The 27,714-nt window shown below is 43.1% G+C and overlaps 2 protein-coding genes across 2 annotated transcripts; both read left to right on the top strand.

The window, feature by feature from the left end:
* Positions 1-346: 346 nt before the first annotated feature.
* On the top strand, positions 347-19,591 carry LOC132829787 (uncharacterized). The gene is made up of 7 exons (XM_060847152.1): positions 347-439; positions 4,904-6,056; positions 15,128-15,211; positions 15,810-16,101; positions 18,997-19,162; positions 19,282-19,528; positions 19,573-19,591. Exons 3-7 carry the CDS (start codon positions 15,147-15,149, stop codon positions 19,589-19,591), a joined length of 789 nt encoding a protein of 262 aa, XP_060703135.1. The 5' UTR covers positions 347-439; positions 4,904-6,056; positions 15,128-15,146.
* LOC132830062 (uncharacterized) lies at positions 19,534-27,700 on the top strand. Its single transcript, XM_060847530.1, has 2 exons — positions 19,534-20,726; positions 27,220-27,700. The coding sequence occupies exon 1, from the start codon at positions 19,599-19,601 to the stop codon at positions 20,454-20,456; it is 858 nt and encodes a 285-aa protein (XP_060703513.1). The 5' UTR covers positions 19,534-19,598; the 3' UTR covers positions 20,457-20,726; positions 27,220-27,700.
* Positions 27,701-27,714: the final 14 nt, after the last annotated feature.

Below are 27,714 nucleotides of genomic sequence, written 5' to 3' on the forward strand. Positions count from 1 at the left end.
TTTATTCCTTTGAAATTAGCGTTGCGGGGTCTGTAATATCCTCCTCACTGCTCCAGTGTTGGTCATCCTGCCCCAGGTTACAGATCTTCCCACAATTAATACCAGATCTGATTAATACTGCCGACATTGTTTATTTTTATTTTCCATATCCAAAGTTAAGATATATTTGTTAGTAAACGATATTCAAGGGTATAGGTGATGTGAATGTGAAAAGACTGAACTGATGCCCTCTGCTCGTAATACTGTACACACCGCAAAATATTTGCCGCGGCTTTGATTTCATCTGGAGGCCTAACTCACCTGCTCGTTGCCATGACACCGGCGCATGCGCTCTGACTGTCGGAGCTGCTGACTGCCGCCGCCATTTTGGCGCTTCATCTCCGTGGGTCAGTGACCTTTAACCCGGGCTCTGACGGTCCGGGCCGCGCCGCTGTTCCACGTGAGTTCATGTTCGCTTCGTACCCGCTGCCCTCTGTTCCCTACCGCCTCCAGCGGCACCCGGCTTCCGCCGCTAACATTAGTAGCTCCAGTCTCTCTCCGAGCTTCCCCGTGTTCTCTCAGCTTTGCCTCACCACATACTGTATTCATCCCCCCTCCCGCCCCCGTCACCCCACAGAGCCCCTTCACCCAATACTGTGTGCCCCTCCGAACCACTCCCTCAGCCTCTCTTCCTCATCTCTCCATCACCACCATAGTCCTGTACATAGCTGTCCTTGGCCTTGTCTCTCCTACCTCTCACAACATTGCGGTATCGAGTATTAGATAGAATGGTGTTGCACAAAAAAATCTATCCCCATGCAGTACTGAAGGAATGCTGAATTGTCATAGAGTCAGACGGCATGGAAACAGACTCTTTGGTCCAACCAATGTACACTGACCATGTTCCAAACCAAACAACACTTAGCCCATGTCCCTCAAAACCTTTCCTGTTCATGAACTTATCCACGTCTTTTAAATTGTGTAATTGTATCTATATCTATAGGAGAAAGTGAAGTCTGCAGATGCTGGAGATCAGAGCTGAAAATGTGTTGCTGGAAAAGCGCAGCAGGTCAGGCAGCATCCAAGGAACAGGAGATTCGACGTTTCGGGCATAAGCCCTTCATCAGCCCGAAACGTCGAATCTTCTGCTCCTTGGATGCTGCCTGACCTGCACTTTTCCAGCAACACATTTTCAGCTACCTATATCTATAGCTTTCTCTGGCAGTTCGTTCTACACACAAACCACTGTCTGTGTAAAAAGAGTCTTTTTTAAAAAATCTTTCTCCTCTCACCTTAAAAATACACTTCAAAGTTTTGAACTCTCCCATCCTAAGCAAAAGGCGCTTTTCATTCACCTTTCAAAAAGGATGCTAACGCCCATCAATGATGGTTGTTCAACATGCAGTTGTTCGATTTGAAGAACAAAAGGGGAGTCTTCCCAAGCATCCTGGCCAATAATTATCCCTTAATCAATATCCCAAACAGATGATCTTGTTATTTCATGATATTGCTGTGTATCGGAGCTTATTGTGCACAAAATGGCTGCTGTGTTCTCTACATTACATTAGTTATTGCACTTCAAATGTGTACTGTATTTTCAATTACTGTAAAGTTTTGTGAGATGTGTGGTGTCTGTGCAAGGTGTCATACAAATGTAGATGTTTCTTCACTTAAATCCTTTCTTGTCTGATAGAGGACACTAATTTAAGCCAAAAAAGCTTACTAGTGATATGAAGAACTTTTTAATATACAGCGAATGAACAGAATGTGGAATGCACTGCCTCAGCAGGTGCAAGGAGCTGATTTAATCATGGCTGTCATAACTCAGGGAATAGGGACTAGCTAAATAGCTGTGATTCTGCTGTGATATTCAGAATTGAACACAATACCTCCAGTGAGCCAGGTGTTTTTTTAATGGTTCTTTGGGTTCTTTTGTAATCTTAAAAACTATTTGTAAATTATGGATCCTATTTGCCATTTAAGACTTTCACTTCCTGCTTGGACACCTTCACTAATTTATGCATTGTACCCCAGATTCCGACTCTGTTCCACATCCACTTTAAAATTATACATTTTATTTTCAAATGCATGTCCTTGTATTCTCTATGTCCTTTCCATTCCAGCAGTATTGTTCTCACAGTCCACAATACAGCAAGTCCTCATTAAAATTGTAGTTTCTCACAGCAAGTCCTTGCTAAAATTACAACTTCAATTGAATTATAGGTTCCCATAGGAGACAAAGTTGGAGTTAAATTATTTTGGCCTCTTCTTACCTGAGAAGACAATGTACAAGTTGAAATACATGTGTAGCTCTGTGCATTCTCAGCCAAAATAACTCATATCATATATTTGAACATCTGTTGGGTCCAGGAGGTGGCTATTTTGCTCATTGCTGTCTACTCTGCCATTTGATAAGCTATTTGGTGATTTTTGAGAAGATTTGTAGCTCAGGTTGAGGTTCAAGTTGTAAGTTTGTTCGCTGAGCTAGCAGATTTGTTTTCGGGCGTTTCATCACCATACCAGGTGACATCATCAGTGAGCCTCCGATGAGGTACTGGTGTTCTTTCCCACTTTCTATTTATTTTTATTTCTATTTCTACCTATTAAGGTGGGTGATATCATTTCCGGTTCTTTTTCTCAGAGGTTGGTAACTAGGGTCCAAAGCCATGTATTTATTGATGAAGCTCTGGTTTGAATGCCAGGCCTTTAGGAATCCCCATGCATGTCTCTGTTTAACCTGTCCCAGGATGGATGTGTTGTCCCAGTTGAAGTGGTGTCCTTCTTCTTCTGTGTGTAAGGATTCTTGTGATAGTGTGTCATGTCGTTTGGTGGCTAATTTATCCTGGTGGGCTAGTTTTCTGCCTCTTTGTCCAATGTAGTGTTTTTTACAGTTCTTTTGTAAATGACATTCATTTTGTTGGTTGTTGGTATAGGGTCCTTTAAGTTCATCAGTAGTTGTTTCTTTGTTGTTGATAGGTTTGTGGGCTACCATGATGGCAAGGGATTGGAGGAGTGCAGTGGTAGTTTGGCGCACTGACCTCTACACCTTTTTCCTACCACCCCATTGACCATGACCCCACCCCCCCATCACCAAAACATCAACTCCCAGACCATACACAACTTCATCATTTCAAGAGATCTCCCACCCACAGCTTCCAACCTCATAGTTCGGGAACCCCACACTGCCCGATTCTACCTTCTTCCCAAGATCCGCAAGCCTGACCACCCCAGCCAACCCATTGTCTCAGCATGCTCCTGCCCGACCCGAACTCATCTCCAGCTACCTGGATACAGTCCTATCCCCCAGTCCACCCACTTCACCTCCTCTAAGCTTCCGTTTCCCCTGCCCCAATACCTCATCTTCACCGTGCACATCCAATCCCTCTACACCTCCATCTGCCATGACGAGGGCCTCCAAGCCCTCCGTATCTTCCTCTCCCGATGTCCCCACCAACATCTTCCACTTACACTCTCATTCATTTGGCTGAACTGGTCCATACCCTTAACACCTTCTCTTTCAAATCCTCCCATTTCCTCCAGATGAAAGGGGTAAACCATGGGTCCCAGCTATGCCTGTCCCTTTGTTGGCTATGTAGAACAGTCCATCTTCCGTAATTACACCAGCACCACACCCCACCTCATCCTCCACTACATTGATGACTGCATCGGCGTCCCCTCGTGCTCCCGTGAGTAGGCTGAGCAGTTCATCAACTTCATCAACACATTCCACCCCAAGCTTAAATTCACCTGGACCATCTATGACACCTCCCTCCCCTTCCTGGACCTCTCCATCTCCAGCAATGACGACCTACTTAACACTGACATTTTTTACAAACCCACCAACTCCCACAACTACCTGGATTACACCTCTTCCCACCCTACCTCCTGCAAAAATGCTATCCTGTTTTCCCAATTCCTATGCTGCATCTGCTTCCAGGAAGACCAGTTCCACCATAGAACACAACAGATGGCCTCCTTCTTTAAAGATTGTAATTTTCCTTCCTACGTGGTTGAAGATGCCCTCCAACATACCTGTTCACGTCCTGCACCTCTACCCTCAAACTCTACCCCTCCGACTGCAACAAGGACAGAGCCCACTCCCCCACCCCCCACCCCACCACCAGGGATATATTTCCCTTCCCATCGCTTTCCGCAAAGACCGTCCCCTCCATGACTACCTGGTCAGGTCCACACCCCACAACAACCCATCGTCCCCTCCTGGCATCTGCCCCTGTCACCGCAGGAATTGTAAAATCTGCACCCACATCTCCCCCTTCACCTCCATCCAAGGCCCCAAAGGAGCCTTCCACATCCATCAAAATTTCACCTGCACATCCACCAATGTTATTTATTGTATCCGTTGCTCCCGATGTGGTCTCCTTTACATTGGGAAGACTGGACACTCGCAGAGCGCTTTAGGGAACATCTCTGGGACACCGCATCAATCAACCCCACCGCCCTGTGGTCAAACATTTCAACTCCCCCTCTCACTTTGCCGAGGACGTGCAAATCCTGGGCCTCCTCCATCGCCACTCCCTCACCATCCAATGACTGGAGGAAGAAAGCCTCATCTTCCGCCTTGGAACACTTTAACCCCATGGCATCAATGTGGATTTCACCAGTTTCCTTATCTCCTTACCCAAGTTCCAACCTGCCAGCTCAGCAACATCCTCCTGACCTGTCCTACCTGCTAATCTTGCTTCCCACCTCTCCTCTCCACCCTCCTCTCCAACCTATCACCTTCATCCCTGCCTCCATCCTCAGGAAACTACAAGTCTACTTTAAAATATTCAGTGACCCCACCTTGCAAGCTCTCTGGGGAAGAGAATTGCACAACCCGATAAAGCAGAATAAATCATTGAGAATAAAAAATGCTATATAACATATAATTAAATAACACTTACCAGTTTTTCTTTCTTCTTAGGTAATCTCTTGTGTTCGGAGATGACTTGCTTCCATTCTGGTTCGCTGGGATCTGAGATGGCTGATAAAGCCAATGCGTGATCTGCTGACTCTACTACTGTATTTGTGGGTCAGGTGTAGCTTGGAGGATCAGTCAGATGAATGGTTTGGAGTTACTTTTACATTCTGCCCACTGCTTTGACTTCACCTGTGCATATTTCTGCCAGAGTCGTTTTGTGTTTGGAAGCTTCCCAAATGAACTTTCTCCCTTGTTGATGGAACCATTTGATCTGTTCAGGCATACTTTAAGGACATCATTAAAACCTTTCACTGAAGGTGGTGCCTGGATGTTGTGAATGTTGGCTCTGGAGAAGACCTTGCTTCTGGACTAACTTTATTGAACTAGATTTGGAGGGTATTTTGCAGGTTATGCCAACCCTGACTCATTGGTGTGAGTCCAGAGATTACTGCTGTCTGGTGAAGTCTTGGGTTTGTGATCTTGGTACTTTAGTCTTTTTATCCTGAGTCACCCAATGGCTGAGCTGGTATGTTGGGCAGCACTAATGAATTTCTATATCAGTGTTTGCTTTCATCAAGAGAGAGCTTGTAACATATGGAGAATCCAACTTGAATTCAATTGATGGGACACAGCATGCATGAATGCCACGTAGAACAGAAACTTTACTTTCTAGGTGTTGTTAATGAAACACCCATTTTCTCTCTCGTTTTCTGAGTGAGTGGAATTACAAATGTCTTCTGAATACAGAAGCTCAATGACTGAATTTGTTTTAGAATTGAAGGTGACATAGGTTGAATAGCCAAGTCTTGGATGAATTAATGGAATGAAGAAGCAGGATCACATCAAGCTTTAAAAATGTATCCAAAGACTGCTCAATGTTTTTCTTTATCTTCACCCAGTTGATCATCCAGTTGACTTTGGTATGCAGTCTTTGTGAAGTTTTTCCTTGCTTCCTACATCAGTTGTCAAACTGTTGACAAAATTCAAGGGATGGTATTTCATCACATTTTTCATTTTCAGCGTATTGAATCTCCAGCTGCATTAGGACCTCAAAGGACTTCAAAATGGCCTCTCTGCCTCCTGCTATAAAGTTGAAAAGCTACCTGAATTGGGGTTCCGAAATTAATCAGAGGATTGCAGAGTTGGGCTTGTGAAGGTAAGTACTGCACTCTATATTCATCACGCAAAAACCCTGAGACAAGGAAAGCTGTTAATCTGTGCACAATAGGGAATGCCCAGACCACAGACTTCAAAACGGTACCTCTGCCTCACCAAAGACAACAGTGCAAAGCAAGCACTCATTGAGCTTCAGAGTTGAAAGAGTCATCTTGCAGAATCAAGAACCAGGCCTTTCTGCACAGAATTGAGAAACCCCAGCTTCGGTTTCTTCTTGCATGAAACAACCTGATTATTGAATATTTTGCATAGAGAACTTCAGTGTGTTTTGGAAGAGAAATCACAGTTCCTAGGGGTGTGAATGACTGCCTCCTGGTCACACTCACTTCGGAATGATGCAGCTTGGCGATGCACCACACCACAAAATGATGCAGTAGATGCAAATGAAAAGTTAACTTAAAACTAAAGAGATAAAGCACAAGTATTGGTTTTCAAACTGCACACATTTAAAAGGATCAATTTAAAGCAGGGCAACTCAAAACAGGAACTTACTATACTTCAAAGTTTCAAGCCAATTCCAAATTTTGAAATTGTACCTTGGACTTGATGGTTAATGTGTATGGAGATAAGCAGCAGTCCTGATATATTAACCCCTGAGAACATTGCTGTAAGCCTGTTTTCATTCTGAAAAACATAATTCATCACAACTGTATTCTCTGTTTCCTTTCATTGCATTGAGTTTGTGTTCTTTGAGCTCTAACTTTACTAATAAGCTTATCAAGTTCACCAAGTGCCTGTTGAAAATCATGTGCACTGCATCAGCAGTTTTATCTTCATCAACTTCCTTTGTTATCGCTTCAAAAAAACTCAAATCATATTTGTTAAACATGATTTGTTCTTAACAGATTTGTGCAGGCTTCCTTCATGTTTGCATGTAACTATTAATTTTGAAACATGTCATCATTATTTAAAACATTTCCTCAGACTCTTATTTTTTATTTGAACAATGTGTAACATTTGTAATTCTCTGCTACTCTGGCAACATTTCTATTTCAGAGGAGGATTGTGGCCTTTCCCTGTCTGAATTTTGTTACTTGCCTCAGCATCATCCAGTGCATCCCATACAGTCTTTGTGACTGATGAACATTATCTACAGTCAGACTTTATTATACCTCATTTTCATTGTCTGTACATTGTCACGGGAAAGCACCTCATTCTGTATTTACATACCTTGCATATTTGCAAACTTTCGATTCCCAAAATCCTATGTTCTTGACCTGATTTGAGTCTTCTGGTTTTCATCAATGGGATGTCATGATTAAAGCCATTGTGTATCTCCCAGCACTTTATCACAGCACTACTTGATTGCAGTGGACCAATCTATTTCAATTTCCTGTGAATTCTAATTTGTGGAGCCATTTTTAGATCTTCTTAGCTATTTTCTATGAATCTTAATATTCTTATGGTTCATTTTAACTTGGCTTAGCACCTCTATTAAATTTTTCAGGTCTCTCTGAAGTAAATTCCTTTCCATATTCTAACGTCTAACCAAATGCAATAGGTATTGGTGGAAAAAGGAGATATGCTGTTGAAATTTTTTATTGTATTCACCAAGACAGATACAAGAATGCCAATTTCAAAGGGAGCAACTGTTTAGAATGTATGAGAAAAGGGTGCTGTTTGATTAAGAATTCACCAGCGAACATTTGTCCCCAAGCTTTTGTTTAGTAAAATGTTGTAAAGTCTAGATATTTTACTTCTATTGGCAAAATGCAGGGCCTTATTTGTGAATATGTGTAGCTTTTCTAACACATGTAAGTGAACTACATTGCAAGCTCAACTAACTCTGAGCACAATCTGGATTGTTTAGAAAGTACTGTCCAATGATGGATTCACATCTATAGTTGGACACCATTAGGCTTTGCAAGAACTGGCTACTTGTTTACACTCGGTTTCCTGTCTATTGTGAACTCGAAAAGGGAGTCTGTTTGATTTGATCCACCAGTCATTGGGACATACAGCCCATATACCTGGCATCATATTGATACTAAAATTCATATGACATTATTCATTTGTGAGATGGACAGGAGATGTTTCTGACTTGACAGCAGCATCCTGTTTGTGAAGAATACAACTCATGTTAATAATATTGTATAACAACAGAAAATCAGCTGGCTTTTTCCTTGGGCTCAAATGTTTACAGCACCTTACCACATTTGAGATGTATTGGGCACTTTTCAGCCCCATTTATCAGTTTGTGCAATATACAATGATCAGTGATCTGATTGTGGTAGCCATTCTCCCACAGGATGGCTTTGATAAATTTTATTTCAGCATCAAGTTTGCACAATGGGCAAATAGCTTGGACTTTATTTATGAGGTTATCTGAAGTCACCTTATAGTGGATGGCATTGTAGGAATCCCATTGCATATTGGCCAGTGCAAGTAGATTTATGTAATGGATTCTCTATCTATTACTGTCTACTGCAAACCTACCTTCAATGGTAAACATACATTTTGAGATTCCTACAGTACTTATGCCACATTAGACATGTAGGTCGATCACCTCAGCAATTGATGGACAGTACCAAACAGCACCTTTCTTCAACAGTTCACAAGAGGCAGAATAGTGATAATGCCCAACCATTTCAGACTTGCAAAACTCTGAACACAGAGTGTGTAACATCTGTTGTAATTCCATACTTACAATGCAATCTTGATTGTGCTAAAACCTTGACTAACAAACAATTTTGAAACCAATAGTCAGGCTTGCAGTACTCACATACGTGTGCTACAAACTGCAATATTACGAGGCAAGCCACTGTCCTCTGCAAACAGAAAGAACATGTCCAGGCATTGTGTTTTCTCAACTGAACAAAAGTTTAGGAGACAGCTGTTTCTTATGGTATTCCAATGCCTTGACCATTCAGAATTAACTTGCCAACCAATCAACATCTTCATATATAGTAAAGAATTGTCACTCCGTTTAAAATTCAGTATTGTGCCTGTACAATATATGCAAGACAAAACCCCAACAGTATGTCTTTATTTTTAGCAATGCCAATGCATTTATGATTGACGTATTTGATAGAACAGTCAGAGATAAAATGGTTGCAGAAAGCCAGTTTAAGGCATTTTTCAATGTTCTATAGATGCAGGATCAGTTCTTGCGGATTGGAGAGTGACTAATGTTGTTCCACTTTTCAAGAAAGGAGGGAGAGATAAAACAGGGAATTATAGACCAGTTAGCCTGACGTCAGTGGTGGGAAAGATGCTGTAGTCAATTATAAAAGATGAAATTATGACTCATTTGGATAGCAGTAACATGATAGGTCAGAGTCAGCATGGATGTAAGAAGGGGATGTACTAATCTTCTGGAATTTTTTGAGGATCTAACTATGAAGGTGGACAAGGGAGAGCCAGTGGATGTAGTGTACCTGGACTTTCAGAAAGCCTTTGATAAAGTCCCACATAGGAGATTAGTGAGCAAAATTAGGGCACGTGGTATTGGGGGCAAATTGTATTGAAATTTGGCTGGCTGACAGGAAGCAAAGAGTAGTGGTAAACGGGTCCCTTTCGGAATGTCAGGTGGTGACCAGTGGGGTACAACAAGGTTCGCAGTTGTTCACAATATACATTAATGATATAGATAAAGGTATTAAAAGTAATATTAGCAAATTTGCTGATGACACAAAGCTGGGTGGCAGGTTGAAATGTGAGGAGGATGTTATGAGAATAAGGTGACTTGGACTGGCTCGGTGAGTGGCAGATGCAGTTTAATGTGGATAAATGTGTAGCTATCCACTTTGGTGGCCAGAACAGGAAGGCAGATGACTATCTAACTGGAGTCAAGTTAAGTAAAGGGGAAGTACAATGAGATTGAATGTTCTTGTATATCAGTCAATGAAAGCAAGCATGCAGTACAGCAGGCAGTGAAGAAAGCTAATGGCATGCTAGCCTTCATAACAAGAGGAATTGAATAGAGGAGCAAAGAGATCCTTCTGCAGCTGTACAGGGCCCTGGTGAGACCACACCTGGAGTATTGTGTACAGTTTTGGTCACCAAATTTGAGGAAGGACATTCTGGCTATTGAGGGAGTGCAGCGTAGGTTCACAAGGTAAATTCCCGGAATGGCGGAACTACCATATGTTGAAAGATTGGAGCAACTGGGCTTGTACACACTTGAGTTTAGAAGGATGAGAGGGATCTGATGAGACGTATAATATTATTAACGGATTGGACACTCTGGAGGCAGGAACCATGTTTCCACTGATGGGTGAGTCCAAAACACAGATTAAAAATAAGGGGTAGGCCATTTAGAACAGAGTTGAGCAGAAACTTCTTCACCCAGAGAGTGGTGGATATATGGAATGCTCTGCCCCAGAAGACAGTGGAGGCCAAGTCTCTGGATACTTTCAAGAAAGAATTGGATAGAGCTCTTAAGGATAGTGGAATCAAGGGTTATGGGGATAAGGCAGGAACGGGATACTGATTGTGGATGATCAGCCATGATCATAATCAATAGTGGTGCTGGCCTATTCCTGTACCTATTGTCTATAAGGGGACAAAATCTTGAAATGTGAGGTAGACCAATCTGGATTGTCAACAAGGGAGAATGGAAATCTGAAACTCTTCCCCACCCTGCTGTCCCCAAAACCCAGTGGAATGTGGGACAATTAGACATTTCTAAACTGACATTGATTTTCTGTTGTTTTTGTGCAGAAGATAAGGGGCACGTGTTTGATATAATCTGCTAGTTTTTGGAAAGTACAGCCTACATACCTAGCACCACTGTTGCACTGAAATTTGCATATTGCATTTCTAGGAGAAAGTGAGGACTGCAGATGCTGGAGATCAGAGCTGAAAATGTGTTGCTGGAAAAACGCAGCAGGTCAGGCAGCATCCAAGGAGCAGGAGAATTGACATTTTGGGCATGAGCCCTTCTTCAGGAATGAGGAAAGTGTGCCAAGCAGGCTAAGATAAAAGGTAGGGAGGAGGGACTTGGGGGTGGGGCGTTAGAAATCCGATAGGTGGAAGGAGGTTAAGGGGGGCGCAAGTTTTGCATTTCTTTCGGTTGCAGGGCCGGAGTGGGGGTGGGGGTGGAGAGGTCAGCAAGAAGATTGCAGGTTAGGAAGGTGGTGCTGAGTTCGAGGGTTGGGACTGAGACAAGGTGAGGGGAGGGGAATTGAGGAAACTGGAGAAATCTGAGTTCATCCCTTGTGGTTGGAGGGTTCCAATGCGGAAGATGAGACGCTCTTCCTCCAACCGTCATGTTGCTATGGTCTGGCGATGGAGGAGTCCAAGGACCTGCATGTCTTTGGTGGAGTGGGAGGGAGAGTTGAAATGTTGAGCCACGGAGTGGTTGGGTTGGTTGGTCCGGGTGTCCCAAAGGTGTTCTCTGAAACGTTCTGCAAGTAGGGGCCAGTCTCCCCAATATAGAGGAGGCCACATCGGGTGCAGCGGATGCAGTAAATGATGTGTGTGGAGGTGCAGGTGAATTTGTGGCAGATATAGAAGGTTCCCTTGGGGCCTCGGAGGGAAGTAAGGGGGAGGTGTGGGCGCAAGTTTTGCATTTCTTGCGGTTGCAGGGGAAGGTGCCGGGAGTGGAGGTTGGGTTGGTGGGGGGTGTGGACCTGACGAGGGAGTCATGGAGGGAGCGGTCTTTTTGGAACGCTGATAGGGGAGGGGAGGGAAATATATCCCTGGTGGTGGGATCCGTTTGGAGTTGGCGGAAATGACGACGGATGATACGATTTATATGGAGGTTGGTGGGGTGGTAGATGAGGACCAGTGGGGTTCTGTCCTGGTGGCGATTGGAAGGGCAGGGCTCAAGGGCACCCCCCGCCAACACAACCTCCACTCTCGGCACCTTCCCCTGCAACCGCAAGAAATGCAAAACATGCGCCCGCAATTCCCCCCTTACTTCCCTCCAAGGCCTCAAGGGATCCTTCCATATCCACCACAAATTCGCCTGCACCTCCACACACATCATTTACTGCATCCGCTGCACCCAATGTGGCCTCCTCTATATTGGGGAGACAGGCCGCCTACTTGCGGAACGTTTCAGAGAACACCTCTGGGACACCCGGACCAACCAACCCAACCACCTCATGGCTCAACACTTCAACTCCCCCTCCCACTCAACCCACATGCAGGTCCTTGGACTCCTCCATCGCCAGACCATAGCAACATGACGGTTGGAGGAAGAGCACCTCCTCTTCCGCATTGGAACCCTCCAACCACAAGGGATGAACTCAGGTTTCTCCAGTTTCCTCATTTCCCCTCCCCCCACCTTGTCTCAGTCCCAACCCTCGAACTCAGCACCATCTTCCTAACCTGCAATCTTCTTCCTGACCTCTCCGCCCCCAACCCCACTCCAGCCTATCACCCTCACCTTTTCACCCTCACCTTAACCTCCTTCCACCTATTGCATTTCCAACACCCCTACCCCAAGTCCCCCCGCCCTATCTCTTATCTTAGCTACTGTCCTCATTCCTGAAGAAGGGCTCATGCCCGAAACATCGATTCTCCTGCTCCTTGGATGCTGCCTGACCTGCTGTGCTTTTCCAGCACCACATTTTCAGCACATTGCATTTCTAATTTATATGCTGGACAGATTGTCTTTTTGAATTAGTAGCAGTAGTGTCCACAGTTGCATTTTAGAATTTATTTTCATGTTTTAATGTGCTCAGATTCATTTTTCAAATGGAACACTCAAATTAGCTTTCTTTTGTAAACTAGCATGTCAAAGGGGTTCCCTCCCACTGATTACTTTAGTCAGAATATGTACTGAGATTCCTGCAGTTCAAAATTGGCCTTATCAACAATTGTAGCTCAATTGTAGTTCACTTTGGAAGCTTGTTGCTGAAAGAGGATACATCAAAGCCACCCTGTGGAATCATGCTATCCTGATCAGGTTTCTTGCTGTATGTTGTGCAAACTCATGAATGGGTCCAAGACTGTCACTTGCAGTACTGAAACATGCCACCCAGCACTGATTATAGATTACAGAACAGTACAGCTCAGTCAGGCCCTTCGGCCCTCAGTGTTGTGTTGGCCTTTTATCTAAGACTCTACATGCCCTTCATTGTACTTTCTTCCATGTGCCTATCCAAGAGTCGATTATACGTTGTCTCAACCATTTGAGCCACATGTGAAGCTAACTGTCTCATGATGCTTAATGTGCAGTGTAACATGCATGGTATTTGCCACTAACAGATTGCTGCCATCAAGCCAATAAGATGTTGCTATCACACATGGTATATAAATTTCAGTGCCAGTGTGACATAGGCTGCATGTCCCAAAGACTGGCAGATTCTCATCCAATCAACTTTACCCAATCAATCTATGCTTGCAAAACTCAAAATGCAGGGTCCAAGATTAGACATGATTATGTGATTGGACAACATTTGCTAAATCCTAAGAATCCTAACAATTATGTTCATAGCCAATTTAAGATTGTCAGTTGAGCTTGCACACTTGTCTATACTGGAAGTAACATTTATCAAACCCAGGATACTGTTCTTTCCAGACGGAAAGTACACATATATTGTGGACCAGCTGGATTGATTGGAGGCGCTAGCTTTCGGGGCGCTGCTCCTTCATCAGGTGGTTGCCTCATCACAGCCGCCTGGTGAGGGAGCGGTGCTTGGGGTGGGCTGGTGCTTTCAATTGGTCCTGTTGGACTATAACCTGTTATGTGATTTTTAACTTTGGTCCTGAGGATGCCCTATTATAGGAAAGATGTGGATGCTTTGGAGAGGGTTCAGAGGAGGTTTACCAGGATGCTGCCTGGATTGAAGGGCTTATCTTATGAAGAGAGGTTGACTGAGCTCGGACTTTTTTCATTGGAGAAAAGGAGGAAGGGGGGGACCTAACTGAGGTATACAAGATAATGAGAGGCACAGGTAGAGTCGATAGCCAGAGACTTTTTCCTAGGGCAGAAATGGCTAACACGAGGGCTCATAGTTTTAAGCTAGTTGGAGGAAAGTATAGAGGGGATGTCAGAGGCGGGTTCTTTACACAGAGAGTTGTGAGAGCATGGAATGTGTTGCCAGCAGCAGTTGTGGAAGCAAGCTCATTGGGGATATTTAAGAGACTGCTAGACATGCATATGGTCACAGAAATTTGAGGGTGCATACATGAGGATCAGTGGTCGGCACAACATCATGGGCTGAAGGGCCTGTTCTGTGCTGTACTGTTCTATGTTCTATATTATGCCAGTTTCAATTGAAATAGATTACAGCCAGTCTCTGATTCATTCTTCAGGGCAATGATTTGACCAGTCAGAGTCAAGCTGTCGGTTTAAATTTGACTGAAACAAATAATCAACATTTACAAATGCAGCTGAAAATGTGTTGCTGGAAAAGCGCAGCAGGTCAGGCAGCATCCAAGGAACAGGAGATTCGACGTTTTGGGCATAAGCTCTTCAGGAATGGAAGAGAGCTTCTTCAAGGAAGGCATCCGTGCAAGAGGATTCGCAGTTGGTTAAAATCTTTGAGGAGAAAGTGAGGACTTCAGACTTATGCCCGAAACGTCGAATCTCCTGTTCCTTGCTGCCTGACCTGCTGCGCTTTTCCAGCAACACATTTTCAGCTCTGATCTTCAGCATCTGCAGTCCTCACTTTCTCCAATTACTAATGCAGTATTACCTATTGCTTCACCTTGACCAATCAAAGTCCCCTTGCCAACCAATCAACACGTAGTATAGAAAATATTGTCCTCTTTACATTAATAGTGTTGTGAATGTTCTGATGAGTGCAAGACAAAAAGGTTCAATGAAATGTATTTTTTCAGCAACACTTAAATTTTTATAAATTCAGGCTATTTTATTTCAACTCACTCTGCTCCCCTTATGTCCCATTTGTCCCTGTTTATCTTTTAAGTTCCAGTTTTTTTTATTGTGGATACCTAGCAGGGTTTGTTTAGAATTATGTGGGTATTGTAAGGTAAAAGGAATTTAGCCATAGAGTCCCCAACATATATAGTGCATGGGATCATGCACCATACAGTGGGCAATAAAATCAATACAAAGTTGTGACTCCTGAAGCTGTGTGAAGTCTTTAGGAAACTGCCAAAGAGGGATCTAACTTGATATATTTTCTTATGTAGTTACCAGGGCAAAAGGCCAATGGAGACTCCAGGCAGTTTTGATCAGCTGACAAACTGCCTGAAACCAGTGGACCTTTTAAATGGGTAAGTACTCATTGCAATTTTGTGATTGACATCTTTGATGACAACACATAGCCAGTGCTATTTGCCCAGTGTAGGAGGTTTCCATGATAACTATATAGTGTAAGCGTGATGACTGTATTTGTAATTTGCTAAATGAGTCATCTTGGTAGATTTCCTGAATCAGCACATGAGTAGTTGAATATGGGAGAGTCAGTTTGTTCGCCATCCTGCATTGTAACCAACTCAATAATTGCTCGGTGTACTGATAAACCGATGTACTGGTGGCCCCTGCAGACTTACTTTCTCTCAGTACATTAGACTTATACGTATATATACATATCTGTGCACCGAATTGCAGATATTTATAATTGGAGTTCCATAGTTGTTTACACTAGTCTGTACCCATTCAGCCAGGATTGCTTAGTGCTAATCCCACATGGCATTTTGGTATTTCTTTTGCATGAATTGTGTGCATCATGAGAGAATTGTTTGCAATGTGTTGGAAGTGCTGCAACCCTCTAAAGAGTTGAGACCTTCCGTCTTGAGTTGAAGTAACTTGCTGACTGTCAGATAGTAGTCACAATTATCTTACATGTTAATCTTGTGCATCTTTCTCAAGCATGTGTTCTAATGGAGGATCTGGAATCTACATCCAAACAAGAGAGCATTGCAGCTCGAAAAGACAGAGAAGAAGGGCTCAAAATTTCACTGATAATGACCTTCAAACGCTTCTGAATGAAATGCAGCCAAGAAGGGACAGATTACTTGGTGTGCATGGCAGGAAACCTCAAAAGCCTATTTCACGTGCTATGTGGAGGGAAGTGGCAATGGCACTGAATGCGACCTCTCTCACCTCCAGGACTGCAGACCAGTGCCGGAAGAAGTTCAATGATCTGACAAGAGCAGGCAAGGTAAAATACTGGCAGGAGAAACACAGTTAACATTTAAAGTTGAAGATTTTTAATCTGGAAAAAGTGAAGAATGCTAACAAGTGAATGTGAAGTCAAGGAGGATGGAAATGACAGAAACGTTGAACTCAGTTTACAATGTCCAGATCAAACGAATCTTTGCTTTGATTTTTGTTGCAGATTTTGCATTCAGTGCAAACTCCCTGTCTTATTTTGCTTTGAAAAAACATTCTGCCATTCACATGTCATCCGTATCTTCTGTTTTTTTTTTACTTGTTCCATTTTCATTCACTTTGACTTGTCTTATTAACACTTCTGCAATTTATTTTTTCTGACTGGGCTGAAGAGATTACTGCAGCATTACTGAAGTTTGCCGGTTCAGATGAAGGCCATACAGCTAATTGTACATGCATTGGATCATTGAATGATCATCATTACCCAGAGCTGTTTCCTGCTTATTCCACGTTCCATGTACATTATTTTTATCAAAATAGTCACCCAAAGCCCTCTTGAATGTCTCAATTGAACCAGCCTCCATCAAATTTCAAGTCAGTGCATTCCATACCTGACCACTTGCTGAGATTAAAAAACCCACTTCACCTTTGCTTCTTTTACAAATCACTTTAGATTTGTGCCCTCTTATTCTTGTTTGTTTTACAAGCAAGAGCATTATTTTCTGAAAAAGGTTCAACAGGTTGACCCTGAATCCATTGGAGTTCAGAAGAATGATAAATTATATTATTAAGACATATCAGATCATTGTGGGAACTTAACAAGGTGAATGCTGAAAATATACTTACACTTGGGGGGGGGAGAGTGGAACTAAGGGCACAGTTAAAAAATATGATTAGATTAGATTACTTACACTGTGGAAACAGGACCTTCGGCCCAACAACTCCACATCAACCCGCCGAAGCACAACCCGCCCATTCCCTTACATTTACCCCTTTACCTAATACTACGGGCAATTTAGCCTGGCCAATTGGACTGTGGGAGGAAACCGGAGCGACATGGGGAGAATGTGCAAACTCCACACAGTCAGTCGCCTGAGTCGGGAATTGAACCCGGGTCTCTGGCGCTGTGAGGCAGCAGTGCTAACCACTGTGCCACCCACGGTGTGTCATTAGGGGTCTTTCATTTATGATGGGAGAGAAAAAATGTATTGAGATGCTAATGGGTTTTTGGAATTCTTCCCAGAGAGCAGTGGAGACAGAATAATTGAATATTTTTAAAGCAGACTTGGATAAATTCTTGACTAACAAATGAGTCAGAGGGTGTGGGTGTAGGCATGAAAGTGCAGTTTATCAGCCACAATCTTATTCAATGGCTGGCCAAACATGCTGAGTTTCTCCACTAATCTCTGTGTTTGTTAAGAGACAAGATGGCTTACTGATCTGAATCCACGTATTCACCCGTCACAGACCTTCCCTTAAAATCAATTATGTTTAAACTCTTTTCTAGTTCCCTAAATGGGTCATCAATCTGAAATGTTAATTCTGTGCCACTCTTCACAGATGCCACCATGTTCTAAGTATTTAAAGCAAATTTAGTTTTTAGTTCAGGTTTCCAGCATTCACAGTATATTGCTTCTATAACACACACTAGAAGTTAACAACTGCATAACCGCTCCTGCACTGCCACTGTGCACTTGCGGCATATTGGTAGTGTTCCTACCTCTGAGTCAGCAGTTCTGGTTTCAAGTCACACATGCCCCGTTGGTGTGTTAAAACATGTCTGCACACTGTGATTAAAATAGTGTATAAGATTTTGGAGAGAGTTTGTAGCTCAGGTTGTCAGTTTACTCTCTGAGCTACTTCCTACCACAAACCTAATACCAACCTAAAGCAAATACTAATGAATTTAAAGGATCCCATATCCACAGCCAGCAGATTGAATGTAATGTACAAAATACCCTGTAAACCTTATATTGGACAAACCGGCAGAAAACTAGCTAACAAGTTATGTGACATGGACTAACTGCCAAAAGACATGACCAACTATCACTAGTATCCAGACACACAGACGAAGAGGGACACTATTTCGAATGGGACAATGCATTCAAACTGGAACAGGCCAAATAAAGACACATGTGGGAATTCCTAGAGGCCTGGTATTCAAACAGGAACTCCATTAACAAGCATATAGATTTGGACCCCATTTTCCAAACTCTCAGGAACAGAACCAGAAATGATATCACCCACCACAACAAACCAAGACATATAAATAGCAAGCGGGACAGAACACCAATGCTTCATTGGAGGCTCATTGATGATGTTAGGAGAAAGTGAGGACTGCAGATGCTGGAGATCAGAGCTGAAAATGTGTTGCTGGAAAAGCACAGCAGGTCAGGTAGCATCCAAGGAGCAGGGGAATCTACGTTATGGGCATGAACCCTGAAGAAAGGCTCATGCCCAAAACGTAGATTCTCATTGATGATGTTACTTAGTATGATGGCGAAACATCTGAGAACAAACCCACCAGCTCAGCGAGCAAACAGACAGCTTAAAATAACATATCATACACATGATTCATTCACATTCATGTTCATTCCAGCAGAGGTTAATTGTATATCATTGTGTTTAAAGGACTCTTTTGGAGCAGTAATGTCCCTATCACTGAGCCAAGAGACGCAGGTTGATGTCCGTTCTGCTCCAGAGGTGTGTAATTAACATTTCTGAACAAGTTGATTAGAAAATATCTATACTGCCACTGCAGTAAAGAAGAGGTGATGATACTAATTTGAGATCTCACAATATGTATTTTAATGTCCTGATGTTAATTCCTCACATATAACTTTAGATGTCCTTGACTTTTAACTATCTGATTCAGTTGTTTGATTCTATCTGGAAGAATGTTCTCAGCTGCTGACTGAAACCTAATAACCCATTTCTTTTACAGGAGAAGCTAATGCACAATGCCCGCGAAAGGCAGGAGTGCAGAGGGGGCATTCCCAACATTAAGGAGCTCACCCCCTATGAGGAACAGGCCGTGCAGCTGCTGGGCAGGCAGTGTGGTCTTGCCGTGGTGGCAGATGGAGAAATCGGTGTAACAGTACAGACTCCAGGTTAGTTTCATATATGTGGTTAAGCAGAATAAAATGCCAGTGCTCCAGCCACAAGCTGACTCCCTAATCTTTTGGGGATTATGTTTAGAGATTCTGAACTTGTCCTCTTTGTCCTGCAGAGCCATCACAGCAGTGGGGGTTAGAGGATGATGATGACGATGATGATGATGATGAAGAAGAGGAGAAGCTATGCTTCCTCGTTAATTATGATGATGAGGAATTGGATGATGAGAACAAGCCAGATCGTGAGTCCCTGCAGCTTGATGCAGCTCCATTTTCCACTGTCCCCATACCCTCAATTTCACCCCCTGCATCCCTGGCCTTCTCACTCCCTCAGTCCAGCTCTGATATGGTCACCAGGGCACGGTTAGACGGTGTTAGTGAGGAAGTGGCACGAGGTGATTCCCAAGGTGTCAGGGAATCGGATGAGTGGGGAATGGGTGAGGACATGCCACTTCCCCAGAGGAGGCCAAGGAGAAGAATGCCCCTAAACTCAGAGCCCTGGGAATCTGATTTCATTGGTACTCGCCCGAAGAGAAGGATGTTCAATGAGCATCATACATATGTACAAGCTCTGCGCTCAGTCTTTGAAGATGTGCAGCATCTGACAGCTGTGACTTTGGAATCTACAGCCCTCATTTGCAACAGCATCAAAGAAGCTTTCACTTCACTGCAGGCATCAATGGAACACGTGGCAGCTTCATTGGAATCTGCAGCACGCCCCCACTTCAGAAATGCACAGGAACCAGTCCATACCCCCACCCCCTCAGATGTGCAAAATGCTGCATTGGCAGTAATTGGGGAGAGAATAGACAGCACCTTACGTGTTGGTTTTCAAACCCTTGGAGCTGGGATCCAAGCTGCTGTGTCTCACGGCTTTCAGGATCTTATAGCTGCTATTAAACCAACCATTCCATTGGTCAATGGGAATGCAAATAAAGGGCCTAGTGCAATGCCAATGTTTGAAGGTAACCTACCTGGAACAGCTGGTTCTCAGGACAGTCACATGTGGCAGACCTCTGACCTATCCTCTCGTAGCATCAAGTCAGCAGAACTTAGGAAGCAATACCAGACTGCCCATACAGAAGCCCACAAGATACAGCCAGTAGCAGCTCCCTGTCAGGAACAAGCTGCCCTGGGCGGTGGGCCACCTCAGTCCCATGAGCCTTTTGCAGCACAGGAACTGCCAATGCCCTCGTGTGATACTCAGGTTGCACCGAGGAGAAACAGTCGAGTAGGAGACAGAAAGGCCCGTTTAACTACTCCAGGAAAACCGTGCATGAAAAGGAAGTAGGATGACCTATTTAATATATAGGTTGCTTGTAATAAAAGAGATTGTGCACTTTCTTTGTGCTGAGATATTCAATCAAATAAGATATGATGGTCATGTGGAGCAAACAATGATGCGATGATCAAGGATGGGTACCAGAGCGATGAATTTACCATTTGTCTGAAGATGGAGAGGAGTATGGAGGTGTTCTTCAGGTTGCAGCAATGGTGCTATCCTCCAATGAGAGGATGAAAACTCATTTTGTGTGATCATTGAGGAGTCCTTATAGTGAAGGTCAGTCAGATTCTCTCCTCCATAATGCTCTCCTTCCAGAACAACCAAGCCTAACTTCCCAGGCATGTGGTTGTCAATGTCCAAGTCTAATGTTTTAGATTGCTGTGTTTTAAGTTTATGGAGCGTACAAGCTGGAGCATGCTGGACCTACTGCTCTGAGACCTAGTGGTCCTCTCAGTGACCATTCCAGTAAATGTGCAGACCTTGGTATATTGATCCTCATTATTCCGATACCTCTTAGTGAGGTCATTGACCATGGCAGCAAAGGTTAGACAATATCCCTCAAAGCTATTATTGACATTATTGTTGATCAACAATGGCAATTAATCAATTCATCATGGCAATTTCATGCATGTCTCCCGTGGAGAATTCTTTTGCATACTGTTGTACATGATTTTGACGTTGAAGGTATGAAAGCTCTCGGGTTTGTCACTGGCAGAGAAGGTAACTGATAATCATGGGAACTTACAAAGCCATGTTGATGCCAAATTAAGTGACATTACACTGATCCTTTGGTTGCCAAATGTGACTGAATTGAGACAACTCAAAAGTTGAGTTATCATTTTCTCAGCTACAGACAGCCACCTGGGCCACCTAATTTTGGCCGCAGGTCTTCAAATTAGCACCTTTTGTCATTCTTTTACTGTCTGCTTTTTGATGGATACTCATTTCACAGTGTTCCTTGCTCATATCTGCATTAAGTCTGTAAATTATTTAAGAGGAAGGAAATACATTGCTCAGAAGCTGCCTCAATCTTCTTTCTCCATCCTCGCCTCTTATTCCATGAACATAATGGAAAACAAAGGAATTCTGGGTATCCTTGGGATCTCTCTGTTCCTCAAGCTGTCAGAAACAAAAGGAATGTCCATGGAGAAAAACTGCAGAACAATATCCCATCCTCTACAAAGCTTTCCAGTACTAGAAACCTGACGAAATTCCTGTCCCTCTTCAGCCTTAAACATCTCCCAGTCTCAGCTCATCTTCAGAGTACATGAAGATTCAGAACTTAGTTCTTGGTAGCCTCAATATGATGGAAGCATTGGTTCCTGGAATCATTGGTCCATGTCTGCTGGCCTCGAACAAATAGATTTCAGTGAACTTCAGTGAGGCGTAGTGCTAGAACGTGGGCAGATCAGCACATGGCTTAAGTTTCTATTTGAATAATAGTACTGTCCTGAGCAATAATAGCAATTGTCCTGAGTTTGTATCACAGAAATAACAATAAATTTTCAAAAATGTGATAAGATTGGAAGGTTTGAAATAATAAAAGGCTGTTTAGCTGCGACTTTTTTCCCTTAGCAGAGGAGGCTAAGGGGTAAACTTTTGAGGTTTATAAAATCATGAGAGACATAGATAAGGTGACTAGCCAAAGGTCTTTTCTCCAGGATAGGGGACTCCAAAATGAGAGGGCATAGAGTTAAAGTGAGAGGAGAAAGGTGGGACTTGACAGGCAACTTTTTCACACAGAGTAAGGAGTGGCATGGTGGCTCAGTGGTTAGCACTGCTGCCTCACAGCGCCAGGGACCCAAGTTTGATTCCAGCCTTGGGCGACTGTGTGGAGTTTGCACATTCTCCCCATGTCTGCACGGGTTTCCTCCATGTGCGCCGGATTTCTCCCACAGACAAAAGATGTGCGGGTTAGGTGAATTGGCCATGCTAAATTGCCCAGAGTGTTCAAGAATGTGTCAGTTAGGTGCATTAGTCAGGAGTAAATGCAGACTAATAGGGTGGGAGAATGGGTCTGGGTGGGTTACACTGTAGGGATTCGATGAGTGTGGTATGTATGTGGAACGAGCTACCAGACTTAGAACATTTAAAAGACATTTTGACAGATAGGGTTTAGACAGTGTTGAACCAAACGCGGACAAATGGGACTAGTTCATGGTTGGCTGATGTGGGCTAGTTGGGCCAAAGGGTCTGTTTCTGTGCTGTAAGACTCTATGACTCCACTAAGCTTCCATTTAGTCCATGTTTTTAACAGCTTGAACCTTCATTTTTTCTAATACTGTTTTAATTTGAATCCTTGATCCCACTTTGCATGTATTACAGACATTCAGAATGCTATTTTATGTTTCTGATCCACGTGCATTCCGACATCCCCGTGTCACAATCCTTTCCAAACCCCTGTTTGCCTCAGGAGAACATTTACAGGATTAATATTTACATTTCTAAACCAACTGTGAATCCACTCTGCTGTCCTGATCTCTCAGCCATACACTTATGATCTCTGCACCTTAACTATCATTAACTGCTGTTCTGGTCAGTATATTCTCATCCACCTTTCTTATCATTTTTGACTACAACTTGAATTATTCCCAATTTAATTGTAGATTTTTTAGGAAGGTCAAATATATTGATTCCTAGTAGACAGGTCATGTTTTCTGTTCCTTTGAGAATTGCTATTTTTACATGATTTTAAAGTGTGATAGAAGCATTTCACACACTGTCAAAGTCCAGGAATTGTCACACCAGTTCAAGATTGGCTATAACTTAGCCACTCTGCCTCCTACTGTTGGGAGTAAGTTACAATGGCCCAATGTCTGAACAGTCTTTTTTGGTAAATGTTTTCTTCTCATCTAAGTGTACCTACTGATCTTTTGCCAACATAATTGACCGGTCTTATGTCTAAATTGGTTTAATCTCAACTAAACTGCTCCTTTGATATGTAATTAAATCTTATCAACTGCTTTAATAATATTACTCTTGAGTTCTATTGCAGTTTGACACTCCAGTACAGTACTGAAGTAGGATAACATTTTTACAGGTATTCTCTTTCAGATGAAACATTAAACTGAGGGCCCATGTGCCTTCTCAGGCAGATGAAATAGATCCCATGGCATTATTTGAAGTACAGCAAGGGGTTTATACCCAGTGTTCTGGTCAGTGTTCATTTCTTAATTGTAATCACAAACTTGGGATAAGTTTGTTGTGGACAAATTGTCTGGTGTGTTTCCTATGGTACATCTGTAGACATATTCCAAAAGGCATCCAGTGGTCTTAAAAATCACTTTTTAAATATAAGTCTTATGTTTCTTGGGAGTACCTTTAAATATACTTTGCACACTCTTGGTGTAATTAAGAAATGGACATCACAATCCCATCTCGCCTATCATGAAACCACCTACCTCCTCTCCTATAAAACTGCCTACCATTGAAGACGCCTACTACTGAAATCCATATCCATACCTTTATTCTCTTCAGAATCACCTGTTCCAGTGCTCTAAGTAAAAGTGAATACTGGAGATGTGAAATAAAAACTAAAAGTGCTAAAGAAACTCTCATAGTGGAAGGGCTCTGAAGAAGAATCATTTTGGACTCAAAACATTAAGTTTTTTCCTCTCTCCACAGATGTTGCCAGCCATGAATTTCTCCAGCACTCCTTGTTTTTCTGTTGCTCCAGTGTTCCACTAACCAGCCTTCCAGTCTCCATCCATTATCAACATCATTTCATCCAAACTTTGACTGTATCCAAGTGGCTACTCAGACCCTTTTCACTTGCCATCTTCTCAAGGGCCATTCAGATGGGAAGTAAATTTTGGCCTGGCCAGTGACCCTCACATCCCCAAATCTCAAAAAATAAAGTTACTGTTGTTCTCAATGACTTAAATTTGCTTCCCAATCCCAATTACACAAGCTTAAAATTCAAATCTCTCTGCTTTAGTCTCAAATATGATCTTGCATTCCCTAACTCTGTAATCTCTGACAGCCTTATACTTTATGTACACATGCCTATGCTCCCCACCACCCTAGTTTCACCCATTATTAGATGCTGTGCCATTAGCCACTCAGGCCTAGAACATAGGAATTAGGAACAGAAATAGACCATTCACCCTCTTGTGCCTGCACTGCCGTTCAATAAGATCGTAGATGATCTGTTAGTATTCCAAATTTCACATTCCATCTACCCCAATAATTTTGATCCCCTGCCTACCAAGAATCTATCTACCTCTGCTTTAAAAATATTCCACAACACCAGGTTATAGTCCAGAAGGTTTATTTGGAACCACTACCTTTCGGAGTACTGCTCCTTCATCAGGTAGCTGTGGAGCAGGACCATAAAACACAGAATTTATCACAAAAGATTACAGTGTCATGCAACTGAAATGATAGGGTTAGGGTTAGCAATCTAGGTTTGTTCAATATATCATTTCAGTTGCATGACACTGTAACCTTTTGCTGTAAATCTTTTGCATCTTATGGTCTACTACACAGCTACGTGCTGAAGGAACAATGCTCCAAAAGCTAGTGCTTCCAAATAAACTTGTTGGACTATATCCTGGTGTTGTGTGATTCATAACTTTTTCTGCCCAGTCCAACACTGGCTCCTCCACATCATTCAAAATATTCAATGAACCCCACCCACCCACCCACCCACCCCGCACTGCCTTCTTTGCAAAAGAACTAGAAATCAGAAACAAAAATAGAAATTGCTGGAAAATCTCAGCAGGTCTGTCAGCATCTGTGAAGAGAAAGTAGAGTTAATATTTCGGGTCGAATGAGTCTTATTCAGAACCTTCTGAAGGGGATTGAATTGACAATGTTAGCGTTACTCATTTTTATCTGATAAAATAGCAGCCTGTGGTCTTCTCGGACTATGGGCAACTTTACTTGAATTGTAGTACAACAGTTAACGTTTATTTTACACATGGAAAGAAGAAATGTTTCCTGTTGCCAGTCTGAATCACTGACGAGTCATAGTGACTGTAGTGCCTTTGGACACTTAAGCTCTGCTGCACAGTCAATGTGATATGCTCTGTTCTCGCGCCCAGGGTCAGTGTGATGTTCCCTAATCCCGTTCCCAGGGTCAGTGTGATACTCTATACTGTTCCCAGTGTCAATGTAATACACCCTATTCCTACTCCCAGAGTCAGTGTAATACACCCTATTCCCACTCCCAGAGTCAGTGTACTGCTCCCTCTTCCAGCTCCCAGGGTCAGTGAAATACTCCCTACTCCTGTACCCAGGGTCAGTATAATATTACCAATTTCCACCCGCAGAGTCACTGTGATACTCCTCGTACTCCCCAGGATGAGTGGTATAGCGCCCCCATTCCCCCAATACCCTGCCCCAGGAAAAGTGTGATACTCCCCACAAACTGCCCCATGGTCCGTGTGAAACCACCCTTCCAATAGCCTGTCCCAGGGTCAGTGTAGACACCCCAATACTCTGATCAGGATCAGTGTAATTTGCCCCTTTACCACTCAAAAGGTTAGTGTGATATTCCCAATGCCCAGTTCCAGGTACTCCCAGACGAAAGGTCAGTGTTATAATTCCACTCACAGTCAAAGGATCGGTGTGACTTTCTATGCCTAGAGCCATGGTCATTGTGATATTCCCAATCCCTGTCCCATTAGCACTCACAAGGTCAGTGTGATATTCCCAATGTCCAGTTCCAAATATTCCCCAGTCAAAAGGTCAGTGTTATAATTCCCACTCCCAATCACAGGACTGGTGTGACATTGTATGCTTAGAACCACAGTCATAATGATATTCCCAATCCCTGCCCGAAGAGTTCTTGCAAAATACCCCACTACCTGCCTCAGGGTCAGTGGGATTCTCTCAATATCCAGTCCAGGAGCACTGCGATACTCCTCTCACTCCCAGTGTTAGTGTTAGAATTCCTACTCCCACTCAGAGTTATGGTGTCAGTGCAGTACTCCTTATTCCTGCTCCCAGAGTCAGTGGAAGACACCCTATTTCACTGCTGGGGTGAGTCTGATATTACCCGTTCCCATTCCCAGGATGAGTGAAATGGTCCCTATTCCCGCTTCTAAATGTGATACTCCCCATTACTACTTCCAGGGTCTGTGTGATACTTCCCACACACTGCTCTGGTGTCAGTGTGATACCAGCCCCACCCTTGTCCCATGGTCCATGATATACCCTCCCCATACCTTGCCTCAAGATCAGTGTGATACCCTCCTATAATTCCTGCTCCCAGTCACAGCGTCATTGTGAAACCTTCCATTCCTGGTCCCAGTTTGATATTCTCTCCGCACTGGACCAGAATCTGTGTGATATTCCCCATTCCTAGTCCTAGGATCAGTGTGATACTGTCATTGCATAGCTCAAGACTAATCATATTTTCCCACTCCTGTCCCAGGGTCAGTATGATACTCCCAACTCTCAATTCTTACATTTTTGTGGAACTCAAAACCCTTGGTCCCAGGATCCGTCTGTTACACCCTACCTTCAGTGTGATATACCTGACCTGTCTGTGTGTTATGGTTTACTCGTATCAGTGCTCTATGCCTGGATGGCCAGATGCTCCTGCTGTCCTGGCCTTACTATTCCTGTGCTATTGTGCTTTCTTCCCACAATCTTTATGATAGTTTCGAAGAATCATTTAAATCCTGCAGGTGGCAGACTATCACTGTTTGTCCTTCATTTGCATTTACATTTTTGTACATTATTCCTCCCAATGTTACCCATCTGCTACCCTGTTTTATGCAATGTATTTTAAACCATGAGCAAAACACTTTGTTTCTTGCAGAATGTATGCCACTTGCAGAATGTATGCCACTTGCAGAAATTACAATGAGTACCACAGGCTGGAGAGCAAGATCACTCTCGCACCCTTGGTTCCCTGCATCATTCACTGCAAGGAATGTTAGAGCTGCTATGTAAAGTACTGTTTAGCATCCAGGATGGATTTGATAATTTTATATTTTACCAAACTGCTGGTCAGTACTGTTTGGTGACACTAGTCACCTCACTCCCACTGTGAATGGGGTTAAACTATGTAAATTAATGTTTAAGTCACTGTTTTAAGTGGGGAGGCTAAGAGGAGAGACTGAGCAGTTGACTGGAGCTGTTCAAAGTGAGAAATAAACTGTAGGTTGGTTATTGTTATTGTCAGGATTATGAAGCAACTCAATCATTACAACCAAATTCCACAATGCCAAGATTTTGGATACTTTAATACTTTGGGATGGTTTTAAGTATTGTGTAAATTAAGTATTGTAATGTTCCTTGCTGTGGTTGTCTG

The sequence above is a fragment of the Hemiscyllium ocellatum genome, chromosome 30 (genome assembly GCF_020745735.1).
Source record: "Hemiscyllium ocellatum isolate sHemOce1 chromosome 30, sHemOce1.pat.X.cur, whole genome shotgun sequence".
Classification (NCBI taxonomy): domain Eukaryota; kingdom Metazoa; phylum Chordata; class Chondrichthyes; order Orectolobiformes; family Hemiscylliidae; genus Hemiscyllium; species Hemiscyllium ocellatum.